Source organism: Nomascus leucogenys, chromosome 2 (assembly GCF_006542625.1).
Source record: "Nomascus leucogenys isolate Asia chromosome 2, Asia_NLE_v1, whole genome shotgun sequence".
NCBI lineage: Eukaryota > Metazoa > Chordata > Mammalia > Primates > Hylobatidae > Nomascus > Nomascus leucogenys.
The window spans coordinates 69589400-69611115 of NC_044382.1; the positions used below are offsets into that span (position 1 = coordinate 69589400).

At 53.5% G+C, this 21716-nt stretch overlaps 1 protein-coding gene across 1 annotated transcript in view; it reads right to left on the reverse strand.

Annotated features, from left to right (window-relative positions):
- Positions 1–938: 938 nt before the first annotated feature.
- NKD1 (NKD inhibitor of WNT signaling pathway 1) overlaps positions 939–21716 on the reverse strand; it is an 87147-nt gene continuing 66369 nt past the window's right edge. The window contains exons 5-10 of the mRNA XM_003263039.4: positions 15830–15936; positions 12007–12102; positions 7307–7454; positions 6727–6811; positions 5266–5393; positions 939–4482 (exon numbers count right to left, since the gene is read on the reverse strand). Coding sequence (XP_003263087.1) covers positions 3893–4482; positions 5266–5393; positions 6727–6811; positions 7307–7454; positions 12007–12102; positions 15830–15936 — 1154 coding nt within the window. The 3' untranslated portion in view covers positions 939–3892. The remainder of the gene's footprint in view (positions 4483–5265; positions 5394–6726; positions 6812–7306; positions 7455–12006; positions 12103–15829; positions 15937–21716) is intronic.

Here is a 21716-nt window from a genome sequence, read left to right on the forward strand (position 1 = left end):
CCCTTCTAATTTTCCCTCCTTCTTTCCTTCCAACCTTCCTTCCTCTCTCTTTCTTCTTCCTTTGATTCCTCATTATTCAGTATAACCTCTTTATTTATTTGAGATGGAGTCTCACTCTGTCGCCCAGGCTGGAGTAGAAGGGTGCAATCTTAGCTCACTCCAATCTCTGCCTCCCAGGTTCAAGCGATTCTCGTGCCTCGGCCTCCCGAGTAGCTGAGATTACAGGCACGCACCCACCATGCCCAGCTAATTTTTTGTATTTTTAGTAGAAACGGGGTTTCACCATGTTGCCCAGGTTGGTCTTGAACTCCTGACCTCAGGTGATCCACCCACCTCAGTCTCCCAAAGTGTTGGGATTACAGGCATGAGCCACCATGCCCGGCCAGTATAACCTCTTTTAGAGGTCATGTACAATCGCATCAAAATTGAAATCACACTTTCTCTTGAACTCTACAGTTCCACGTGGAAACTTTCTGTCGCCTGTGCTCCTGCCCGTGGGCACCAGGAGAGCTGTGTGCAAGGACTCTCAGCACAGTGTTCGCCAAAGCCTGGGATGAGAGATGACCCTTATGACCACCAGGAGGGGATGGGGCAAGCTGGTGACAGCACCTCTAGTCACAGAAGGCTGAGCAGCTGTTAGAGAGAAGGGGGCAGAGTTCTATGACCTACGGAGGGAGATCTCCAAATATATTCAGTTACTGAAAAAAATAGCATAAGTATGAACACTATGCTCCTTGTGTAAAAATAAAAGGGTGGGGTGGGAAAAGGATTAAGCGGTAACTGCAGGGTTCCCCCCCCCGTAAAAATAGATCCGAAACAAATATTGCAAAATGTCAGCATTTGTAAATTCTGGGCGGTAATTTGACGGTTAATGTTACTCAATTTTCTGTTTCAAACTTTGTGTTTGAAATACTGTAACAATTAACAAAATGCATATGGGGAGATACAGAAATGCATTTATTCTGGTAAAGAACAGCTAACACTTTCATAGTGCTCACAAGGGACAGGCACTCTCATGATCCCTGCCTTTATAAAGGAGAAACTGAGGCACAGTATTTCAGTTGAAGCACAGAGCTACAAAGAGGGAGTCAGGATTCGAACCTAGCAAGCTGGCGCCAAAGTCTGTGCTCACAACCCCTACATTACACTGAGGGGCCCTAGGCCACACCCAGAAAGTTGGCATCAGGGATGCTGGCAGGCCTGGGATGGGGGGAAGTTTACTTTTTACTGTACACCTTATATATGTACTATTTGAATCTTTTACATGTGCACATTACTATTTTTTTAAATAATGTTTTTAAAGTTGGGCAAGTCCCAGTTACCAAGAAGTAACAGAATCCTGACAGGTGTGGAGCTTAGGGAGGCAGAGGAACTGCTCTAAAACCAGTAGTCTCAACTCCCGGCTGGCCTCCAGGGTTGCAGCAATTCGGGGCCTGGGGTGCCATTACTTCCTGTCCGATCTGCACCCCTCCCCTCCTGTCTTCCGGTACAGACCCCACCCCCTTGGGGCAGGTTGGCCATGTGACCCCATCTGGGATGTCATGATTGGTCCAGATATGGGTACCAGATCGAAGCCCAGCCAATCAGAATCCTGTCTTGGGCTTTACACTAACGGAAGGTCCTTTTCCTTACAGTTAGGGGACCCAGAAGGCTAGCAGCCAGGGCTCCCTGACAAAAGCATGTAGTTGAGTACAAGTATCAATCCGAGGGACAAGAGGGAGGGACAAGAACCCGCCTCAGCTGCATTCACATCCTGGACCCTGTCATCTCAAAGCCAGTACCCTCCCTGCCTTCCAACTTGGTTTCATTCACTTTGGATTGAGTTGAGTTCTCACTGAACAGAAACCCACAACCCAAAACAAGGGCAGCACCCATGGCCGTGATTAAGCTCTGCACCAGTGGTGAAGGGATCAAGTGGGAGACCAGAATTCCAGCTCTGCCCTCTGTGCGGCCTCAAGGGAGTTATGAACTTCTGAGCCTTAGACATGCTTCCTGAGCTGCCACCAAGCTGCTTCATGGGGCTGTCCTAAGGATTAATGTATTAATCCAATCCCAGGCACATCAGTCATTAATAAAATTAAGAATACGGTTACAACTAAGCCCACTACCTTTGGAAGTAACTCCTTACTAACTACATTAAACCCAAACTCGAGGCTCTGGAAAAGAGGATGCCAGCTGGGAGACAAAACGGCAGAAAGGAAAGTAGCTGGAGTCACTTCTCCCTCTTGTGTCCCTCTAGATTCACTCTCCACTCTCCTCTCTGACCTGGGAACATGCCCGTGTGACCCACATCAACAAGCCCCCTTGGCCCGGTGGCTTCCAGCGGCCTCAGCCAATGGATTGAGGGGGGTGGGGGCAGGAAAGCAGGTCAGGATATTAATTTCCCTGGAGGGTCCCCATGACTGGCTGCATCCTTTAAGCAAAGGTCACAGCTCCTTCAGGTGCCCCTCTCACTCCTCCAGCAATCCTCTGTCTGCTAAAGATAACTCCTTCCCCACTTGGGCCCAGGGGTGGGAATAGCGCCCCACACTGCTATCCCCAGGGTTCTGCACTCTCATGGGAGGCTTAGCCCACACTGTGTAAATACTGCCTTTATTAAGCTCTGCTCAAATTACCCAATTTGAGTGTGTAATCTGCTTTTCTCTGAGACCCTGGCTAGCTGACTGGTTCTTTTTCAGGTTTCTCCAGGCTCTGGCCAGACAAAATCCTTCTCTGCAGAGGATGCTGCTCCAGGGTCCCAACTCTGGCCACAGTCCCCTTTTCCCTCCAAGCTTCTGTACCCCAGCAGTTCTCTCCAAAATCCATCAGACCCCAAAAGCCGAGAATGGACCTCTGATGAAAGCATCTGAGAGCTGTCCAGCCCCAAAAGGAGACAAGCAGAGTCACATCTGGGTTCCAGAAGCGTCCAGAGAAGCAAACCACTGATTTATACACACCAGAAAAGATACCTGAGAGTGTATATTTATAGAAAGATACATAGAAATGGACAGATGGCGTCTATCTATAGATACAGAAAGTTCTGTTAGAGAACCGTGTAGGTACATATATATCTGCCACATCCTCCACCACAACCAACATCACACAATTGCCTGGATCTTGGAAAACCACGCTTGTTTAAGTGGTTGGTTCCCTCCCTAGCAGTTTCCAAAATGAGAAGAATGGTCTCAGGGATAGTCCTTAAATACCTGTGTGTATCACTGTAAAGTAGAGAGGAGAAGAAGGAGAAGGAAGAGAAGTGGATTTTCATGTTGTGCATGGCAGAAGAGATGGGACTGCTTTGGGGAAAAGGGCTTGATCCCACTGGAAAAGCATGAAAGACAACTCCAGAAAAGACAGCTAAGGTTTCTAGGTTGGGACATAAAAACACAACAGCAAGACGTTCGCACTCTGCAGTCCACTGAAATCCCTTGTAGCACATTACAATCAGTTAAGGGCAAAATAAAATCAGAATAATACTAAGAGGTAGCAGCTGTTTATCTTCTCGGAGATTTCGAGGGTCTCTGGAAGCCGGGCCAGGTAAGGGTGCTCTCCTGGAAGAGGCTGGGGTGGGGCAGAGTTGGGGCTGAGGGCTCCCTGGCTCTGGGAAGGGTGTGGGCTGATCCACGCAGATGCTGCAGATCCCAAGCCCTGAGGGAGCCTCTGCCCATTACAGGCCACGCCGAACCAGAGTAATTTCCTGGGCTAGTTATGCAGTCCCCACAACATATAAATAAAAGTTTAGTTCTGTGTTTCCATAGATATTCTACATGAAGGCTAGCTAAATATTAGTGGAGTAACAATAATTATTAATAACAATAATCGTCATAATAACAATAATTAATAGAATAATAATGCCTTGGGGTGTCGGGGGTGGGGTCCTTCATATGGCAGGGTGGGGCCCTGGGGAGGGGCTCTATGTCTGGTAGAAGTGGTGGTAATGGTGGTGATGTTCATGGTGGTGGTGGTGCTCATGTCTCTGGACCGGCTGCCCGGCCTGGCTCTCGTACACCACCACGGCGGGCAGCTCCCGCAGGTGCTCCCGCCCCAGGACGGGGCCGCCTGAGGCCAGTGGTGCCTGCAGGCCCCGGCAGCCCTGCTGGCTCTCCTTGGCTCGGTGCTTGTGCTTCTTGTGCCCGAGGGGGGCTAGGGAGGGGAGGAGGGCCGGGCTGGCAGCCAGGTGGGCGGAGGGGGACACCACAGGGATGGTGGGTCCCAGAGGGGGCTTGTTTCTTGCCCCTCTGGCCATGTGGCCCACACCCACACTCTTGCCCTGGGCCTTGGGGGACCTCACAAAGTGCTTGCTCCCATCCTGGGTGCCCCGGAGCCGTTGCTGGAGCTCCGAGACCTTGGCGATTGGGGTGTCAAGGAAGTGGAAGGAGCCTGGGTCCACGCCTTGGGGCTTTCGGTGTGGGACGTGGATGGCTTCCGGTTCATGGGAGCGAGATCGAGTGGGATTGGAGGTGCGGGGGGGCAGTTCTGACTTCTGGGCCACGGAAAGGGAGCCTAGGAACCAATTCAACAGACATTTAATGAGCACCTACTGTGTGCTGGGGTTTGCGCTGTACCCCAGACATCACCCCCACCCCCAGTTCTCCAAAACCAGAGCTACCCCCCAACGCCCCGACTGCCCCTCACTGCCTTGCAGGAAAACTCTCTGAAATGGAACTTTCCCATCTGCTAAGTGGGAAGAACTGGTTCTTTGGTAGGTCTTCAAAAATACTCTCCGAGAGGGAGCCGAGAAAGACAGATGGCAGCAGAGGCCCCGAAAACTGTCTAAGGTCACTGGGGCAAGAAAGAACTCTAAGTATATTGCTAAAAACATACAGAAGTAACTCATAGAGGAATTAAACATATGAAGATAAAGGGGAGAAGGGAGTTGTGGGAGTGAAATTGAGCAAGAGGTCAACATATGTCAAGGCTGATAAAGACACAGCAGCGCTGTACTTAGGGAAACCGAGGTTCTTGCTGGAAGAAACAGCCAGGAGAGGTCAAAGTGGTTGCCCCGGGAACAGGGCTTGGGTGGGCTGGGATGGGGCACAGAACTGTTGTTTGTCATTGGGTGCTAAGCCTTTAGATACTATTTGATTTTGTTCAATTTCGTGCATGTATTACTTTAATTTTGAAACCATTTTTAACGTCACTTTCTCCAAGAAGTCTTTGACCTGTCCCGTAATAGCTGTCTTACCGAAGCCTGGGGTAGCAGTGAACACCACCCGCATGGCCCGCCTGGCCCGTCCAGCCACGCCCTGCCCTCATCGCCCATTGCAGGGTGCTCGAGTCCCTTACCAGGCCCAAACTGGGACGTGTAGTTTTCTATCCCGGCGAGATCTAAGTAGTGGTTTCTCCTCTCGATGTTCTCATCTACGCAATGGTGGTAGCAGCCAGACTGCTCCAGGCGGCTGTCACCCTGGAACCTACGGCAGGGGAGGCAAGTGAGTGGGGTAACACCAACCACCAGGTGGGGGCAAGCGCATAGGCTACTGGGAAGCCCCCAGAACGAACTCTGGATCCTTCATTCATTTCCTTCTTGGCCTTCGGAGAGGGTGGGGAGGAACAGTCCTCTATACAAACTGTGCCTCCATTTCCCTCCTTGCCGATGGAGAGACAGACCATAGACCACAGCCCACAGCCCGACCTCCCCGCAGCTTCTGGGAGGAGTGGATGGGGTTTTGCTCTGAACAGGTTCAAAAGAATGCCCCAGCGCCAGGCTTCAAGCCATATGTGCCTGCTGCAGGTAGGCGGCCCAACCCCTGGCCTGGTTCCCCAGGGGGTGCGGGCAGCAGAAGTCCCTTAAACTGTTGGAGTTGGGCCTGGCAGACCCCATGACCTGCCCTATGGCCCAGGATGGGCCTCACCAGTGGGTGAGTGTGTGCACACACATGTGACTTACACAGTGTGTATGGAGGGGTGGGGAGAGATGCTGCCAGAGGCTTTCTTTTTCCCCTGCAGGGCTCGGGGCTCCCTAGCCCTCTCCTCCAAGAACCTCTTCGATCTGCTCCCATCCTGGCTTCCTTCCCACACAACACAGTACCACCTTCCCCCAGGATCTCCAGCCAGCCTGGGTCCCTCTGATTCTCGGCCCTATCCCCACACCTGGCTGTGACCCTGCTTGAACTGTTTTTTCTTTCCCCTAAGCGAGTACTAATCCAGCTCTGGTCATTCCCTTACCATTTGCACACTAGAGGTTAACACAGCCTTATGCCTGCCGTGTTACTGTTGTTTACTCAATCCCTTTCTTTAAACAATCTCTCTTTCCTTTCCTCCCTTCCTGCCTTGCAGCTGAAGAAGTAACAGGTGAAAGGTAACTACAGCCTCATAATTCCTTATCCACCATTCTGAAATCCAAAAAGCCTGAAAACTAAGAGTTTTCATAACCCACGTGGCAGCCAGGCCCACCCTAAAGGGATGGGAAGGTGTTTACGGTCTTTATCTCACTTAGTGTGAATATCCAATCATCTCCCAGGAGAAACAGCAACGTGTCAGAGCCTGATGCACTGCTGAGAGCACCTTTCCAAAGCCCAAAAAATGCTGGCCTCCAGTCCTGTCTGCCCAAGATGTGTTCCATAAAAGGAAGTGGACTACATGTAGTTATTTGTTAAGATTTTCATTTGATTTATGAGTCTGTGCATCAAGTGTTGGCTCCCTGAAGAGAACACAGACCAGAGCAAAACTTCCTGTTCTGAATCCTTCAGATGCAGGTACACAGCTGGTGCTCAACATATGCTCATGTGCACCATGCCCACATACCTGAGCGGGGCTCGCTGCTTCTTCTCCCAGCTCCGCAGCTCCTCAGTGGGTTTCGTCTCTGCTCGGGGCCTTGTGCTTTGCAGGTCTGAGTCCGGCCCGAGAAGCACAGGAGACACCAGGTAAGCCGCCTACTCCCACCCTCCCCAGGGCTGCCTGGCATGCAGCTGCTTTGCAAGGCTACTGTGGGAGGGTTCCCTGAGCTGGGGCTAAATAAAGGGGTCTCAAGGCTACCTGCCCTGGACACATCCCCATCTAGCCTCACCTCCTCCCCCAGACTCCCCCTCCAGCCTCACCTCCTTCCAGCTGGCCTCAAGGCTTGCAGACGCCATGCTGCCCGTAACACCAGCCTTTACTCTAGTCTGCATGGCTCTGCCTATATGAGGCCTCTCACCCGGAATCCCTTCCCTCCCCTTCCCACCCTTCCTCCTACCCCTTCAAGGACCCATTTGAACCCCACCTGTCCATAAAGCAGCTGCCCCAGAAAGCCCACAGGTTCCCTTCCAGCCCTCCCAGGAAGGCTCTGGTCCTTCCTGAGAGATGGGAGGACACTGTTTCCCAGGCTCAGCCCTGCAGCCCTCACCAGCCTGATTGACAAGGACACTCCTCTTGCTCTGGCTGCCATCGGGGGCCACGGTGAGCTTTACCCGCAGCATCTTGCTGGATGTCGGGGAGTGGTTGACAGAGGAGTCCACCACCTCATAGATGGTGTGCAGCAAGCTGGTGATGTCCTGAATGGGAGGGAAGTGGAGACCCATGCGGGGTTTCAGTCACAGGGTCTTGAAAACAGAAACCAGAGGGCCTGGTGGACGCTGCTGGCCTGAACCCCTCTGGCTGCCCCAAAGCAGACCTAAGGCAGAAACCTGGATGTCTGAGGTTCATTTGGGAGGAGATCCTAGGAAGCAGAAGTGAGGGAGCAGGGAGAGAGAAGAGGAAAATCCCATAAGAGAAAAGGAAAAGGGCAGGTTACAGCCAGGGGCAACTGGGACTCAGTCGCACCAGGGCCCTGGAGGGAGAGTGTGGAGCCCACCTTGGAACAGCCTCATCCAGATAGAGGGAGAGTTTAGAAATGGACTCTCATTCCTCACTGCCTGAGAGCTCCCCAAGGATGCTACATTCCCTGTACTTTGGATTTTTGTTTGTTTGTTTGAGATGGGGGTCTCACTCTATCACCCAGGCTGGAGTGCAGGGGTGTGATCATGGCTCACTGCAGCCTCAAACTCCCAGTCTCAAGCAATCCTCCAGCCTCAGCCTCCCTAAGTGCTGGGATTACAGATGTGAGTCACGAGCCACTGTGCCTCACCCTCCCTTGTGCTTTTGGGCTTCCCTGCAGGGGCCAAGCCAGCTCCTCGTAATTGAGAAAGCTCTTACAGTGGGCACCATCCACCATGGCAGCAGGTGAACTTTGAGGTGGGCCCAGGGAAAATGGAGTCGGGGCATCAACAGCATCTGCTTCGGGGTCGAAACGGAAAATGGAAAGGGAGATGTGTCCCTGCTATGGGCTGAATTGTGGCTCCCCACTCACTTGCAAATCCATAGGTTGAAGCCCTAACCCCCCAATGTGATTGTATTTGGAGTAAGGAGATAACTAAGGTTAAACGAGGTCATGAAGGCGGGACCATGATAGGATCAGGGCCCTTAAAAGAAGAGGACAGCTAGGGATATGGCTCACACCTGGAATCCCAGCACTTTGGGAGGCCGAAGTGGGAGGATCACTTCAGCCCAGAAGTTCAAGACCAGCCTGGGCAACATAACATTCTCTACAAAAAAAAAAAAAAAAAAAAAAAAGCCATGTGTGGTGGTACACACCTGTAGTCCCAGCTACTTGGGAGGCTGAGGTGGGAGGATCACTTGAGCCTAGGAGTTCGAGGCTGCAGTGAGCCATGAGCACACCACTGCACTCCAGCCTGGGCAACAGTGCAAGATCCCATCTCTTGTTAAAAAAAAAAAAAGGAAGAGACACCAGAAGAGGTCTCGCCAGCACGTGAGGGCACAGTGAGAAGGTGGCCGTCTGCAAGCCAGGAAGCAAGCCCTCACCAGGAACTGAAGCAGGTGTCCCCTTGGTCTTGGACTTCCAGCCTCCAGAACTGTGAGGAATAAATTTCTGCTAAACCACCCAGTCTGTGGTATTTTATTACGGCAGCTTGAGCTGGCTGAGACTATCCCTAAAAGATAAACTAATTTGTGAGAACTTGACCAAATCTCATCTCCTCTCTGAGCCTCAGGTACCCCTCAACCAGAACAGGTGTGTCCATACAATGTCTTCCAGGTGTCTCAAAACCCTTCTGACTGGGGATGGAGGGCACTGATTCTCCTCACTAGGCCCCTTCTATCTGGGTATCTGCTGCGGTCACTTGTCTGGTGTTGGAGTGCAGGGCAATGTCCTGCTTTAAATGGCATTGGAAACCTCTGGAGAAGACATTTTTTCTCCATGAAGCAGACCCATCCATGGTCAGTTACCTGCCCAGCAATCCTTCACCTCCTGCCTGTAAGTCCTGCAGGCTGAAGCAGCTGAGGCAACGCCAGCGCAGCCCCAGCCAGGCAGGCATGTGGGTGGGTGGCCCAGAGTAGTGGGGGCCGACAAAGGCGCTGACCCTGTCCTGGGAGGCGCGGCCGCTCAGCTCAGTTAACTTGTCCTTTGACAATGCAGGTGGGAGGGGGTCACACAGAAAAGCCAGAAATCCAGGATCTTCTGTTAAATCTTCAGAATCGCTGATCTTGGCAACTGATTTTTAACAAAACCCTTTGGGGAACCAGACCAGAACATCTGGGGGCCAGATTGAAATTGTGGGGGCCACAAGTTTGAGACCCAGGCTCCAGGCACTCCCTAGCTGCCTTGCTCAGCGATCCCACTTCTTCCGACGAGGCCTGCAGAGGACTCTCCTTGTCCCTCCTTTCCTTCCCTCTGGCTTCTCCATAAGGCCCTGTTTGCTCACTCTCTCTATCTTGGGCAGCCCATGAAGGGCAGCTCATTATACAGATGAGGCAGCTGATGGCCACTCACTTCATCCCCCAAACTTCTGATACCTTAGAGGACCTAGAGCCCTGGTGTGTGATCAGGGTGGGGGTGGTCCCAGCAGACCGAGGGTCTCAGAGCCTATGTGCTTTGGCAATTCTAGCTTGAAAATCAATCTCACTGACTACACAGGGCAGACACGCAGGAATCGGTGTGCTCAGTATTTCCTGCATGAACGAACGCCTGAAGGAGGAGCAGGTCTTCTTTCTGATTGGAAAGCTGGCCCACACCCCAGCTCTGGGCTGCAGATGCCGTGAGGTGGGAGCCCATCTGCCCTGGCACTCAGAAGGCGTGGAAGGGAACTGTATTTACAGCCAAATTTGAGGGGTGGCGTCGGGCTAAAAATAGACCAGGGAAACACCAGACCGGTCCTCCCTCCACTCAAAACCACTCCCTGGCTCCTTGGTGGGAGGAAGACATGACCCAGTGAACACTTTCTCCAGGGCCAGGCTGGGCCACCTTCCTTGGACACCCTCTCTCCCTTCCTCTCATTACCAAAGCAGTGAAGGACAACGCAGGTTGAAGCTGTCAGCAATCATCTTGCTACTGCCAAGGGGAGAGTCTGCCTCACAAGAAGGGAATTAGAGCTGAGGAATAGAGGAAATAGACTGAGGAAACAAAGCAGTGATGAACACCTTGTCCTGAAGCCACCGAGCCTGTGGGTCAAGCCATCCCCGAAGTCAGACCCCAGACCAAATTTCAGTTACATGAGCCAATCTACTTCTCTTTTTTTTTTTTTGAATACAGCAGTTGGAGCATGTATTCTGTCACTTACATGTCAAAGAGTCCTGGGTGCTTAAAACAACTTCTTCCTCCAACCTGTTGAAACAGCCCCTAAACCATAGCCTGAGGAGGAGGTGACCTTGTTAACCCAGAACTCACATATGGCAGCATAAAGGTGAACTTCTCCTGCACTATCCACAGAGAAGAAAACACTCACCCTGACCCAGGATGAGGAGACCAGACAGCAAAGCTTCAATGTCTCTCTGGGAACACGAGGTCCCCACATGCTGGACAAGAAGCAGGTAGAGCCCAGACGTGCTAACCTGCGACCGCCGCGCAGGTGCATGTAACCTCAGATCTGTAACAGGTCTCGTGCCTGAAGATGGGGTCCTCTCGGGGAGGGACAGGTCGTCAGAGAGGGACAGGGGAGGAAAAGGAATGAGAAAGCAGAAGGAAGGATGCCAACCCTCCAGCAGTGTCCTCAGGACCTGAAATCAAATCCAGGTTGCCTGCCAGGGCCTCCAAGGCCCCAGAAGTCTGGCCCTGCTGGATCCCCAGCCACATCTGTGTCTCTTCTGCTGATCAGCCACCACAGCCACCTCCTTCAGTTCCTGAAACACCCTGAGCCCCTGGCCTCTGCCTGCCCAGGACTCCCCCAAGGCTGTGCATGCTACATGGCTCAGCTCCCTTGCCACCTCCTCCAGGAGGCCTCCCCTGGACATTCCAGCCAGTCTCTGTCACAGCACCTGCTTATTTCCTTCACTGAACACATCACCGCTCACAGTTATCCTACAATTGTTTGGATCTGCCTCTTGTCAGAAGGTCAAAGCTCCAGGGCGAGGAACATGTTTGTTTTGTTCCCTTCTGTGTCCTTGTGCCTAGTACCTAGCACCCAATAGATGCACACAGTTGGTGCTCAATATGCAAAGACACAGGCAGGAAGGAGAGAGCTGCAGGAGGAGGGCCCTGAGCGAGTGAGACTGGCCTGCAGAGGGATAAGGAAGAAGAGGTTTGGGATGAGGCTGTGACTGCAGAGCCGCTGGCAGGGCCCTTAGCACTGGAGGTGCTCATTCCTGTACCCTAAAAACAAGGTGCAGTGTGGCCTCTTTGTGCCCCCATCCCCAAGCTCCTGGGCAGCATGGCTGAGCGAGGGAGGTGGCCTGTGGTGGTGCCAGCCCCACCCCTAGAGCTCTGGGACTGTGGAGACAGGGAAGCAGGACAGGACTTGGTTGGGGCCTTGGGGCCTTCTCCAGAGAGGCCCTGGGGCTCTGCACCTGCCACCCCTCTTCTTTCCCAGGAGGGACAGTGCCTGGGCTGAGAGCAGGGGAGCTGCCTTCCCTCCCTGTCCTCTCTTCCCACTTGCCAGCAGCTCTGGGACGCCCTTCCAGATCTCGCAGGAGCTCCCAGCAACTCCCTGGCTGTTATAGCCTTCGCTGAGGGGCAGGACCGATGCAGGGGTGAGAAGTGGCAGTGGCGGGGTGCTGTGCTCAGGCCCTGTGCCTGCAGGCATGATACATGGCAAGAGGCCAGGCAGGTGCACTCACCTCTCGGGTGACCTTGCCGTTGTTGTCAAAGTCATACAGGGTGAAGGTCCACTCCTGCCGGCTGTCCTCCTCCACGGACACGTCGCACTGGAGCTCCTGGATGCAGAGAGATGGGCGGGGCTGGTCCCCTATCTGTGGCAACACTGATTGGGTGGTGGAAGCCTGGGCCTAGAGGCCAGGCCAAGGGGCAGCCACCTGTCCTCTGCCCTCCCCAGACCTTCAGTGGACAGGGAGCACCTTGGCCAAGACAGAACTGGCTCAGAAGGGCAGCCAGAGCCCAGGCAGGGGAGGTTTGGCCTGGGGAGGGATGCCTGCAGGGGTGCCTGGTGGTCTGTGGGTCTTCAAAGACAAAGGAAACACAGGGGAGTCTGAGAAGAGGCACTGGGGCCTCAGAAAAGCTGAACTTGGACCAAGGGCAAGAAGCAACTAGAAGGCAAAGGAGTGGCAATTTGGGAGCCCCAGCAGGATGCCGGGGTAGGAGAGCATGAGCATGAGGGGCTCGGGTGTCGGTCAGCCCCAGGCCCCAGCCCCTGCAGGGCCCTCCACAACTGTGTGACCCTGGGCATGTCACTGCCCTCTGCTGTGCCTCAGTTTCTCTTTGTATGCATTATGGAAAATGACAGCCTCTCTCCCACGAGGTTGCTGGGAAGATTAAATGCCCCACCCACATGCCCTCAGCCCAGCTGTTTCCCTGCAGCTGTGGTGGGGACAGTTCCCGACCTCCTGCCTCATGTATGCCTTTCTGTCTCAGGGCAGCCCTGAAGAGCCCAGGAAGGAATGCCCAGAGGCAACGGAACAAGGGAGGGACAGGAGGCAGTGGAAATGCCAGGCCTCCTCACCCCTCCCTGGGACAAATCTGAGTGCATGCTACACGGCTCCTAGGAGGCTCTCCAGCAGGCAGAGCCCACAAATGAACCCAGCCTTCACTGGCTTCCCTCCTTCCTCGCACCTGCGCCCCAGGATCGCCTCCCCTACACACCGCCTGCTCCCAGTGCCACGTGGTCAGGTCTGCTTAGGGGAATTGGAAACAGGAAGTGGAGGATAAATGCTGGTGTCATTTACACCCATGCTTGGAGCACTGTCTGGCACATGGAAAAGCTCAATCAATGGCAGTAGCTGTTATTTTTGCTGTAATGATTAAAAGTCATTGAAATAATTATTTCAATCAATAATCAATGAAACAATCATTTCATTATTATCATTTTCAGCAACCTGAAGTGTCTGACCCCAGGGAATGTGAGCCGCAAAGTGGTGAGCTGGTCACCGGAGGGCTGTGTGCAGAGGCTGGCTGAGTGTCAGACGGACAGTTCTAGGAAGCATGCTGTTCAGCAAGAAAGGGCTCCACAAATGGCCTTTCAGATCCATAAGATTCTATGGAAACAAGACCATTCTATTCCATGGCATGCCAAACTCCACCTCTCCTTCCACGATCAGGAAGATGGCACCTGGCTGGCCTGGCAGGAGGAAGGCTCAGCTCCCCAGAGAGGGAAAGGCACCTGCCTGCAAATGCTAGTGGAGTGAGCCCCAGCACGGCGTCCTGGCCCTGGCTGCTGCAGCTCTAAGCCGTTTCCCTCCAGCAATTCTCCGGCGCCCACGCTGAGTTCAAAGCCAACCTTGCTTCAGCCACGCCCGTTTGATACGTGCCAATGGCCCTCATTGCTCTCTGAGGCACTGTTTCATGTGGCATGACACACGTGCCTACGTACATACCCCTACACACACACACACACATACCCCTACACACGTACCTACACACATGCACACCTACACAGGTATATCCCTATACGTGCACACCCCATACTCACATACCTGTGTACCCACACACACACACACAGCAGTTACCTGTTTCCAAGACAGCTTGGGTCTGAGCTTCAGAAACATGAGTTGAGTAACTGGCCACTTGCCCCACCTGTCACATGCAGGTCTCCTAGGCCTCTCCCACACCCCACCCGGGCTTCTCAGTTGAGTCCTGCCCGTGGACCACAGCTCAGTCCCAAGCCTGCCCCTCCAGAAGCAAGCACACTTGGGCTTCCAGGGAGGCAGGATGCCTGGGCCCGGTCTTCCTTCTGCCACTGAGTTCAGCCCTGGGATTTGCCAAGCTCCCCAAAAGACCCTACAAGGACCCAGGTGGGCTTAGGGCGGGGCTGGGCTCCAGGAAGAAGCTGGCAGCCCTAACTCCTACTAGACACTACCTGTCCTCCTCAGGCGAGCCTTCAAGCCTCTTGGAGGCTGGAGTGCTGGTGTGCTGTGTGGGGAGAACAAGCTGTGAGGTGTGACCTGTGCAGGATGGTGGGGCATGGCAGGGAGATGACACTGGAAAGGGGGTAAGATCGGTCACCAGGGACCCTGCACACAGGGCATCTCCCCCACGCCCCACCATCCAGCACAGGCCACATCACGCCGCTCACTCTCTCCATGCAGCACGCCGGCACTTCAGCCTCCAAGCCTTTGCTCCTGCAGCTCCCTCTGCCTGAAAGGCCCTTATCACCCCAAAGGCTCCCCTGTGCACCCCTCTCCCAACTCCTACCCCTATGCTCAGAGCCTCACCCACCTCCCCAGTCTCTATCCACAGCTGCTGTTCCCTCCTCCAGGCACTGCACAGAGCCTGGAAATGCCAAGTGTCCATTACCCCACACCCCTCGGCCTGACCCCACTCCGGGCTCCCAGATCTCATCTCATCACTGACTGGGCAGCCACTGGGTTTGGGGCACTCAACTGTCCCCTGGTCACACTGTGCACTCCTTGATGGCAGGAACCACACCCAGTCTAAGCTGGGTACCCTGGCAACTAGCCGGTGCCAATCAGCATTGGTCAGAAAGAGGGACACCCTCTTAAGCACTTTAGACCTTTAGGTGCACAAACTCATGATGCTGACAACAGCCCAATGCGGCAGACATCACCATTATCCCCACCTTACAGGCGAGGCACGTGAGGCCACTGAGACTTTAGGGAACTTGCCCCAAAGTCACAGAGCTACTAAGTGTATAGCCAGGATTTGAACCCAGGCCTGCTGACTCTAGAGCTATGCCCTGGTGGTCTCAGGAAGGCAAACAGAGGGAAGGAGGGAGGGAGCAAGGAGGGCAGAGCAGTGGGGAAGCTCCATGCAGCAGGCCTGGGCCTGGCTCTCAGCACTGGGCACTGTGCTGCATGCATAGGAGCGTGCTACACTATCAGGCGGTGGGGAACAGACTGTGCAGGCACTGGGTCTGGGGCACTCAACTGTCCCCTTCTCAAAGACTCCCCTGTGCATCCCTCTCCCAACTCCTACCCCTACGCTCAGAGCCTCACCAACCTCTGCCCACAGCCGCTACTCCCTCCTCCAAGCACTGCATAGAGCCACAGGGAGGCACATCCTTGGTGTTGCCCACATGGGGAAACTGAGGCCCAGAGAGCGTCAGGGTCCTGCCCATGCCTCCTGTTCATCCATCCCACCTGAGAGCCCCCACAGACACCCCCAGAACAGCCTCAAGAGTTGGAAGGGAAGGTTTCACCGAGGAAACTGAGGTCCAGAGAGGTGACAGCAACAGCAGGGCCAGAGTCCTGCCTCCCTTGTCTACTCTCGTGCCCTCTCCCAGGCTGCTGGGCACACCCCGCATGGAGGGGCTGGGGCTGGGCTGAGGGGGTGGGCAGCGGTGAGTCCCTGGGGTCTGCCCTGAGCCAGGACGGCCCCAGATGTGGCAGAAGGAACCTCCCACAGAGGGTGCTGTTCATGCAGGGGAGGGGCCTTCCTGTCTGGAAGGGCCTCAGCTTCCCTCCTCCCAAAGCCCCAAGCTGAGGAAACCCACCTCATCTCCCCAGGACCCAGCACCAAAAGGAAACTTACTTCAAACTTCAGCTGCTTCTTGGAGCCTGGGCAGGGTTCGCTCACTCTCTCCATCTTCTTCTCATCTCCACTGCCCAGCCCGTCAGTCTTCTCAGGAGGCAGGGCCACTGTTGGGCAGGCAGGCGAGGGAGCATGAGGAGCAGGGTCCAGACACTGGGCGGCCACGCTCACTGCACCTTTGTCCTCCAGGCCTGGCCTGGACATTCTCGCCAGGGGGCTGGGCCTGCTCCTGCCCTGCCCATTTGCTGGGGTCAACATCACACTACTCTGGCACCTGGTACTGCCTGGGGAGACCTTCCCCAATGTTCAGTTCCCAACGAAATGAGAAGCTACCAACCCTTCCCAATCCTGTGGGTGCAAAAGCCGACAAACCTAAGACCCACCACTAGTCCTATGAAAAAAAAAAAAAAAAAAAAAAAAAAAAAAAAAGTGGTGCACCCACTTGCACTGTGGGGGGCCCCCTCAGGCCCCCACTAGCCTATAACTTCTGCCCTATGGAGGCACACAGCCACCCAGAGCAGTGTCAGGCCAGAGGGCAGATGGATGAGAGTGGAGGGGTGCTTCTGGAGCCCAGCGAGGGAGCTTAGGGACCATGGTCATTTTCTGCAGTCTCACTGCCTTCTGTGTTGACATTTTGGCCTCCTCAAAGGTGCCACCCACCTGAGCACAGCCTACGGCACCTTGGTGGATGGCCAGAAGGAGTGCCAGAAACAGAGTTCAACTGGGTTGGCAAAGATGTACACACACGCACTCATCCACATACATGTATGCACAAGCACACATGCACACATATGTACACTCATGCATCACACCTGCTCGCACACATATGCACACTCACACATGCACACACACTCACACATACACAAAAGGCATCTTCAGGGAGCACGCTCATCCTGAACCTTGCATTTGGCCTCTGCTCACCGCAGGTCCTCCCCTCTCTGCCAAAGGTCGCGGTCCTGTGTGTGGCCTGCCAGGAACTGTGGGAGGGTGAGTGTGAAATCCCAGGACCTACTGACACTATTTTCCTGAGGATGCCAGCTCAGGGTAGCATCATTGTCCTCGATCTAGGATCCAGACTACAAAGTGCCATCAATTCTTGGAATGTCCCATAAGCCTCCTTTAGTCCCTTCTGCCATTTTGTCTCTGTCTGATAGGGGGGCTGGGGTTTGCCGGAGACATCTTTTCCAGGCCACACTCACAGCTCCTCTCATCTGATTCCTTCTGTTGCCCTGGGGTAGTAAATTTGTTGTCCTGTTTTAAAGGTGAAGAAACAGCCTAGCTCCTACTCCGGGAAGGGACCCTGGCCCCTCCACCCTGACCCAAGGTTGGCCAGGGGGTCATGTGAGGAGCTGAGACTCCCCAGTCAGAGAGGAAGGCAAGGCAGGACTTTCTTGAGAAGTCAGCGGCCTGGAGAAATGAGGCTGCTAGGCCAGGAAACTAGATGGGGCATTTGTGTCTCTCCGATCCCACACTCCCACCACACTCACACACCCCAGCTTTGCAAGCAAGAACCCAAGGGCAGTCCCTGGGCCAGGCCAGTGGGCCTGGGCCCCAGCTCTCCTGCTCTGCTCCGGTCATGCGGGCTGGGAGCTCTCTCCTCTGCAGTTAACTAAGGCACTTCCCCTGGTGTCCTTGCGCCTTGGCACCACTGTACATAAAGATGAGGCAGCAATGACTAAGCACTTGCTGTTTACCAACTCCATCCTCATGAAGCCCTGTGAGGCAGTTATTACGATTAGCTCCATTTTCCAGATGGGGAAACTGAGGCTTGGAGAGGATAAGTGCCTCGCTAGTAAATGACAGAACTGGTATTTGAACCCAGGTAGCCTGAATCATGCTCACAATCAGTCCACTAGGCTGCCCCCCCATGCCTTTCATGGCTCAATTCGGGAGACTTGGTGCTTCTCTCAGCCTGCCTCTCTCTGTCTAATGGAGGCCAGCCAGCCAGGGCAGTGGTCATCTCCAGGTGGGTTCTGTTCTCTGGCACCGTGTGACCCTGGGTGGATCACATACCTTCTCTAGATGTCTCAGTTTCCCCAACTGTAAAATGAGGAAGCTACCAACCCCTTCCCCAGAGGATCCTTGTGTGGATGCAACAAGCTCTGATCATAACGGGCTAAGACCCCCAGCGCACTAGGTCTGGCTATGAGTAGTAACAGTCAGGGGACTGATAGCCCCACCCCACTGACTCCTGGAACAGGTCAGTTAGCAGCTAAGTTTTCTCAAAACTGAGGCTTCAGGAATGCAAATGGACACAAAAGCATTATATCAAATACATACAGCCTGTGAGGGCAGCTTTGGACAAGGCCCTTGACTCCTCTGGACCTCAGTCCCCTTGTCTGTAAAATGGGAATATGATGGCCTCATCTTCACAGGGCTGTTGGGAAAGGGCAATGAGGAAAGTGCTTACTGAGCACAGTGGCCAGCACACAGTAAGTGCTCAACAAATGCTGGCTTTGCCAAGGATGTCTGCCAGCTGACAGCCCAGATCCCAACGATACTGCTTGACCCCAAACTGCCCCACTGGAGAAACCAGAGTAATATCATGGCCTGCAGCATCCTCTACTCACCCCTCCCAGGCAGGGGGAAAGAAGAGAAAGAAAAAGAAGAAAGAAAAACAAAGCCCAGATCCATCTTCAAAGCTGCTGCCTCTCTCTGCAGAGGTCCTGGCTGGAGATGCAAGCTGGCCAGGCTTGTCGAAACCAAACTTCAAGTTCAAAGGGAAGTTATCAGAAAACCACCTTCAGGTTCAGTGTTGCCTTTCATGTTCCACTTGATAAAATCCAAAGAAAAGGAACCTCTGTCCCTGCTCTCTCGTCCTCTGGAGCACTCTTCCCCTGCCATGCACGGACAGCCTGTCTTCCCTCAGGACCTCCCCTTTCCTTCCTTTCTCCTCACCTGAAGGGGCTGGAAAACATGCCCCTCGACCCCTCATCTGTCTTCCCCAAAGACCAGTGTGGCCCGGATTGTCTTCTCTTCACCAGTGGCTCCCTCATCCCATCCCAGCTCAGAAAGCCACCCGGACATCCACAGGTCAGCCGACGGTCAGTGAACCCACCAGGGGCCCCTCCCAGCATGGGGCCTGTGATCCATCCTGCCCTGGGGCTGTGGGGGTCAGGAACAAGGACAGTTAGCACTCTCTATCCCCACCAAAGAAGGTCGTTCACCCTCTTATTGTCCCCTAACCAGTAGCTAGAAGAGGTGGCAGAGAACCGGCCACGCAGACCCCAATGCCGGGGCAGGTGCCAGGCCTCATCCCCATATGAGCCCTCTGAAACTAAACTAAGTTGAGCCACCACGGCCCCCAGCCAGTCCTGTGCAGAAGAAACCACCCTCCACCCATCAGTGAGCGCAAGCCCACTGGAGGCGGGAGAGGGGGACTGGTGCTCGCTGCAGGCCGCCCAGGCCACGCCAAGGGGGATTGCAATGATGATATTTCTGTTGAGATCAGCTTTGGCACCAGAGTCTGAGTCCATTCTCTGCCTCTGATTCCTGTTTAGCCCAGCGATTTTTCCCCTTGGGAAATTATCTTTTGGGGGCCTAATTTCAGGGGGTGCTGATCATACTGATCACTCTTCAATTGAAAGTCCGAGGAACTACAGGAGACACTGCTCATTTGGAAGAAAAAAGGAAAGCAGGGGACCAGGTGGGGAAAAAAGGCCTTTCACTTGCCTAAGAAGCACTTTTGGGTGACTTAGAGCAGGAGGTGGCAAACTACACTTGCTGAGCCAAACCTGGCCCACCTCCTGTTTTTGTAAATAAAGTTTTATTGGGACACAGCCATGCTCATTTGCATTGTCCATGGCTTCTTTCACTCTATGACAGCAGAGTTGAACTGTTGCAACAGAGCCCACAAAGTCTAAAATACATACTATCTGGCCCTTCATGAAAAAGTCTGTGGATCGACTGCTGCTTTAGATGTGTGCCACCCTCCACTTCCACCAGGATATGTGCTTGATGAGCAGGGCACAGACAATTTCACCTATTACTTGCCTGCTTGGCTGGAAACCCTTGTGCGGTACACAACCTGCCCAACCATACAGTGGCCGTGGAAGGAAGAAAATGTCAACGCTGCTTTCTTAAGGCCTATTGTCAGCCCATATGAATCTGGGGGGTTGGTAATGGTTTGTGGAGCTCCTTCTCTTTGGAAACTGCTCCCTGTCCCTCCTCACACCACAGCCACGAGGAGTCAGCTTGCTGTGTTTACCAAATGACGGTTCTCTCCCCATTAGCTCCCAGCCTGGCAGCTCTCCACCCTCAGCAACTGCCAGATTAAATGCATTACTTGACCATCTTCACCCGGCTCCCTTTGATGTTCCCTTCTCAAGCTTCAAAATACCTTTTGGAGGGAGATCAGACAGCATTAAACAGAATTACTAATTAATTAAGCAAAGTTAAATTTTAAACACTGTTTGTTGTGTTAGCCAAAAGCCTGAACAGAACAGACTTTTTTCCTCCGCTGAGATCAAAGACAGTCTCTTCCCTCTCCCCTCCCCCAGTTTAAAAAAAGGGAGGGGTGGGGAGGAAGAGAGAGGGAAAGAAGAGAGTGAGGAAATACCCGAATGATGACAACTTTGATTGTGGGTCTAGACACCCCTCCCGCCTCCCCATGGGCCCAGTGGGAGGCTCCTTGGGGACCGCATGCTGTGAGAGCCACAGTCACTCGGGACTGTTTACCCTGGCAAATGGCAGTGACCCAGGGAGCAGGATGGCACAGCCCACCCAGCCCAAGCTGCTGACAGCTGGTGCCACCCAAACAGCAAGAGAAGAAGGCCTGTGAAATAAAACAGACCTGCCCTCCTCAACAGTCCAACGGGGTGAGCTCATCGGGGCTCCTCCCCTTGGTCCGGGGTCACTTGAGGTCACTAGGAGACCGGCTCCAAGAAGCAGGCTGTGCACTGTACAACCTCAGGTGGTGCCACTCACATGACCAATACCCTAGATATGTGTATTGCTTATGACATCCTTTGGACAGATGGCAGAAAGGTGTCTTGAGGAGGGGCAGCTTTTTTCTAGTTTGCATGAATGCATCCGGAGCTAGCAGCGTGCTGTCTCCTGCCATTCAGTCTAGCACTTTATTCTGTACAGTCCTATCTGGGACCTTCTGATTGTTTCACAGGAGCCTCCACATCTGCACAGCCAGAAAGCAAGTTTCTTGAGATCTGGCGCCTTCTAGGCTTCTGCTCCCAGGTTGCCCAATGCCTAGCACTTCCCATACTTGCACAGGGCAGAGATTCCGCCAGGCCTGCTGAACTGTAGCACATTCTTCAGGTAGGCATAAAAGCTTGGCTACATAACAAATATGCCATACCTTCTGCTTGATGGAGACTGGGAAGTGCCATGGGGAGGTGGGGAGTTGAAATTTAGGTAAAAATCCAAACCTGGGATGATACCAGTAAATGCCAGCTTATCTTAACACAATCCAGAAAGGCCTAGTGCATATGAAACTTGGAAAGAAGAGATAAATTTGAAACACAGTTATGACTAAATCAGCCCCACTAAAGACCAGAAATTACTAACGCTTCAAATGTATGGCAGACCCCTTTCTTAGCCTAGTTACCTGGCAAGTTCTTCTCAGTGAATACAATGTAAGATTTAACACAAGCCAGAACTTCCTTGCTAGAGTCTGGATGCTCGCCCTGACATATCCACAGTCCTTTCTCAATTGTCCACGTACAGATTATCTGCTGCAAATATTTTAGTCTCAGGGTTGCTTGCCAAGATGTTTGAGTCCGCAACCTTCTGACAGCAGCTGTTCGAGGGAATGCAGATGAATTTTAATATTAGCCTCTGCCAAATATAATTAGGCGGGTAAATCTGCTGCCAGTAAAAAGAGAAAGATATCATATGTGCATTCCAGGCCAAATGGTTTCTTGCAGTTTCTGTA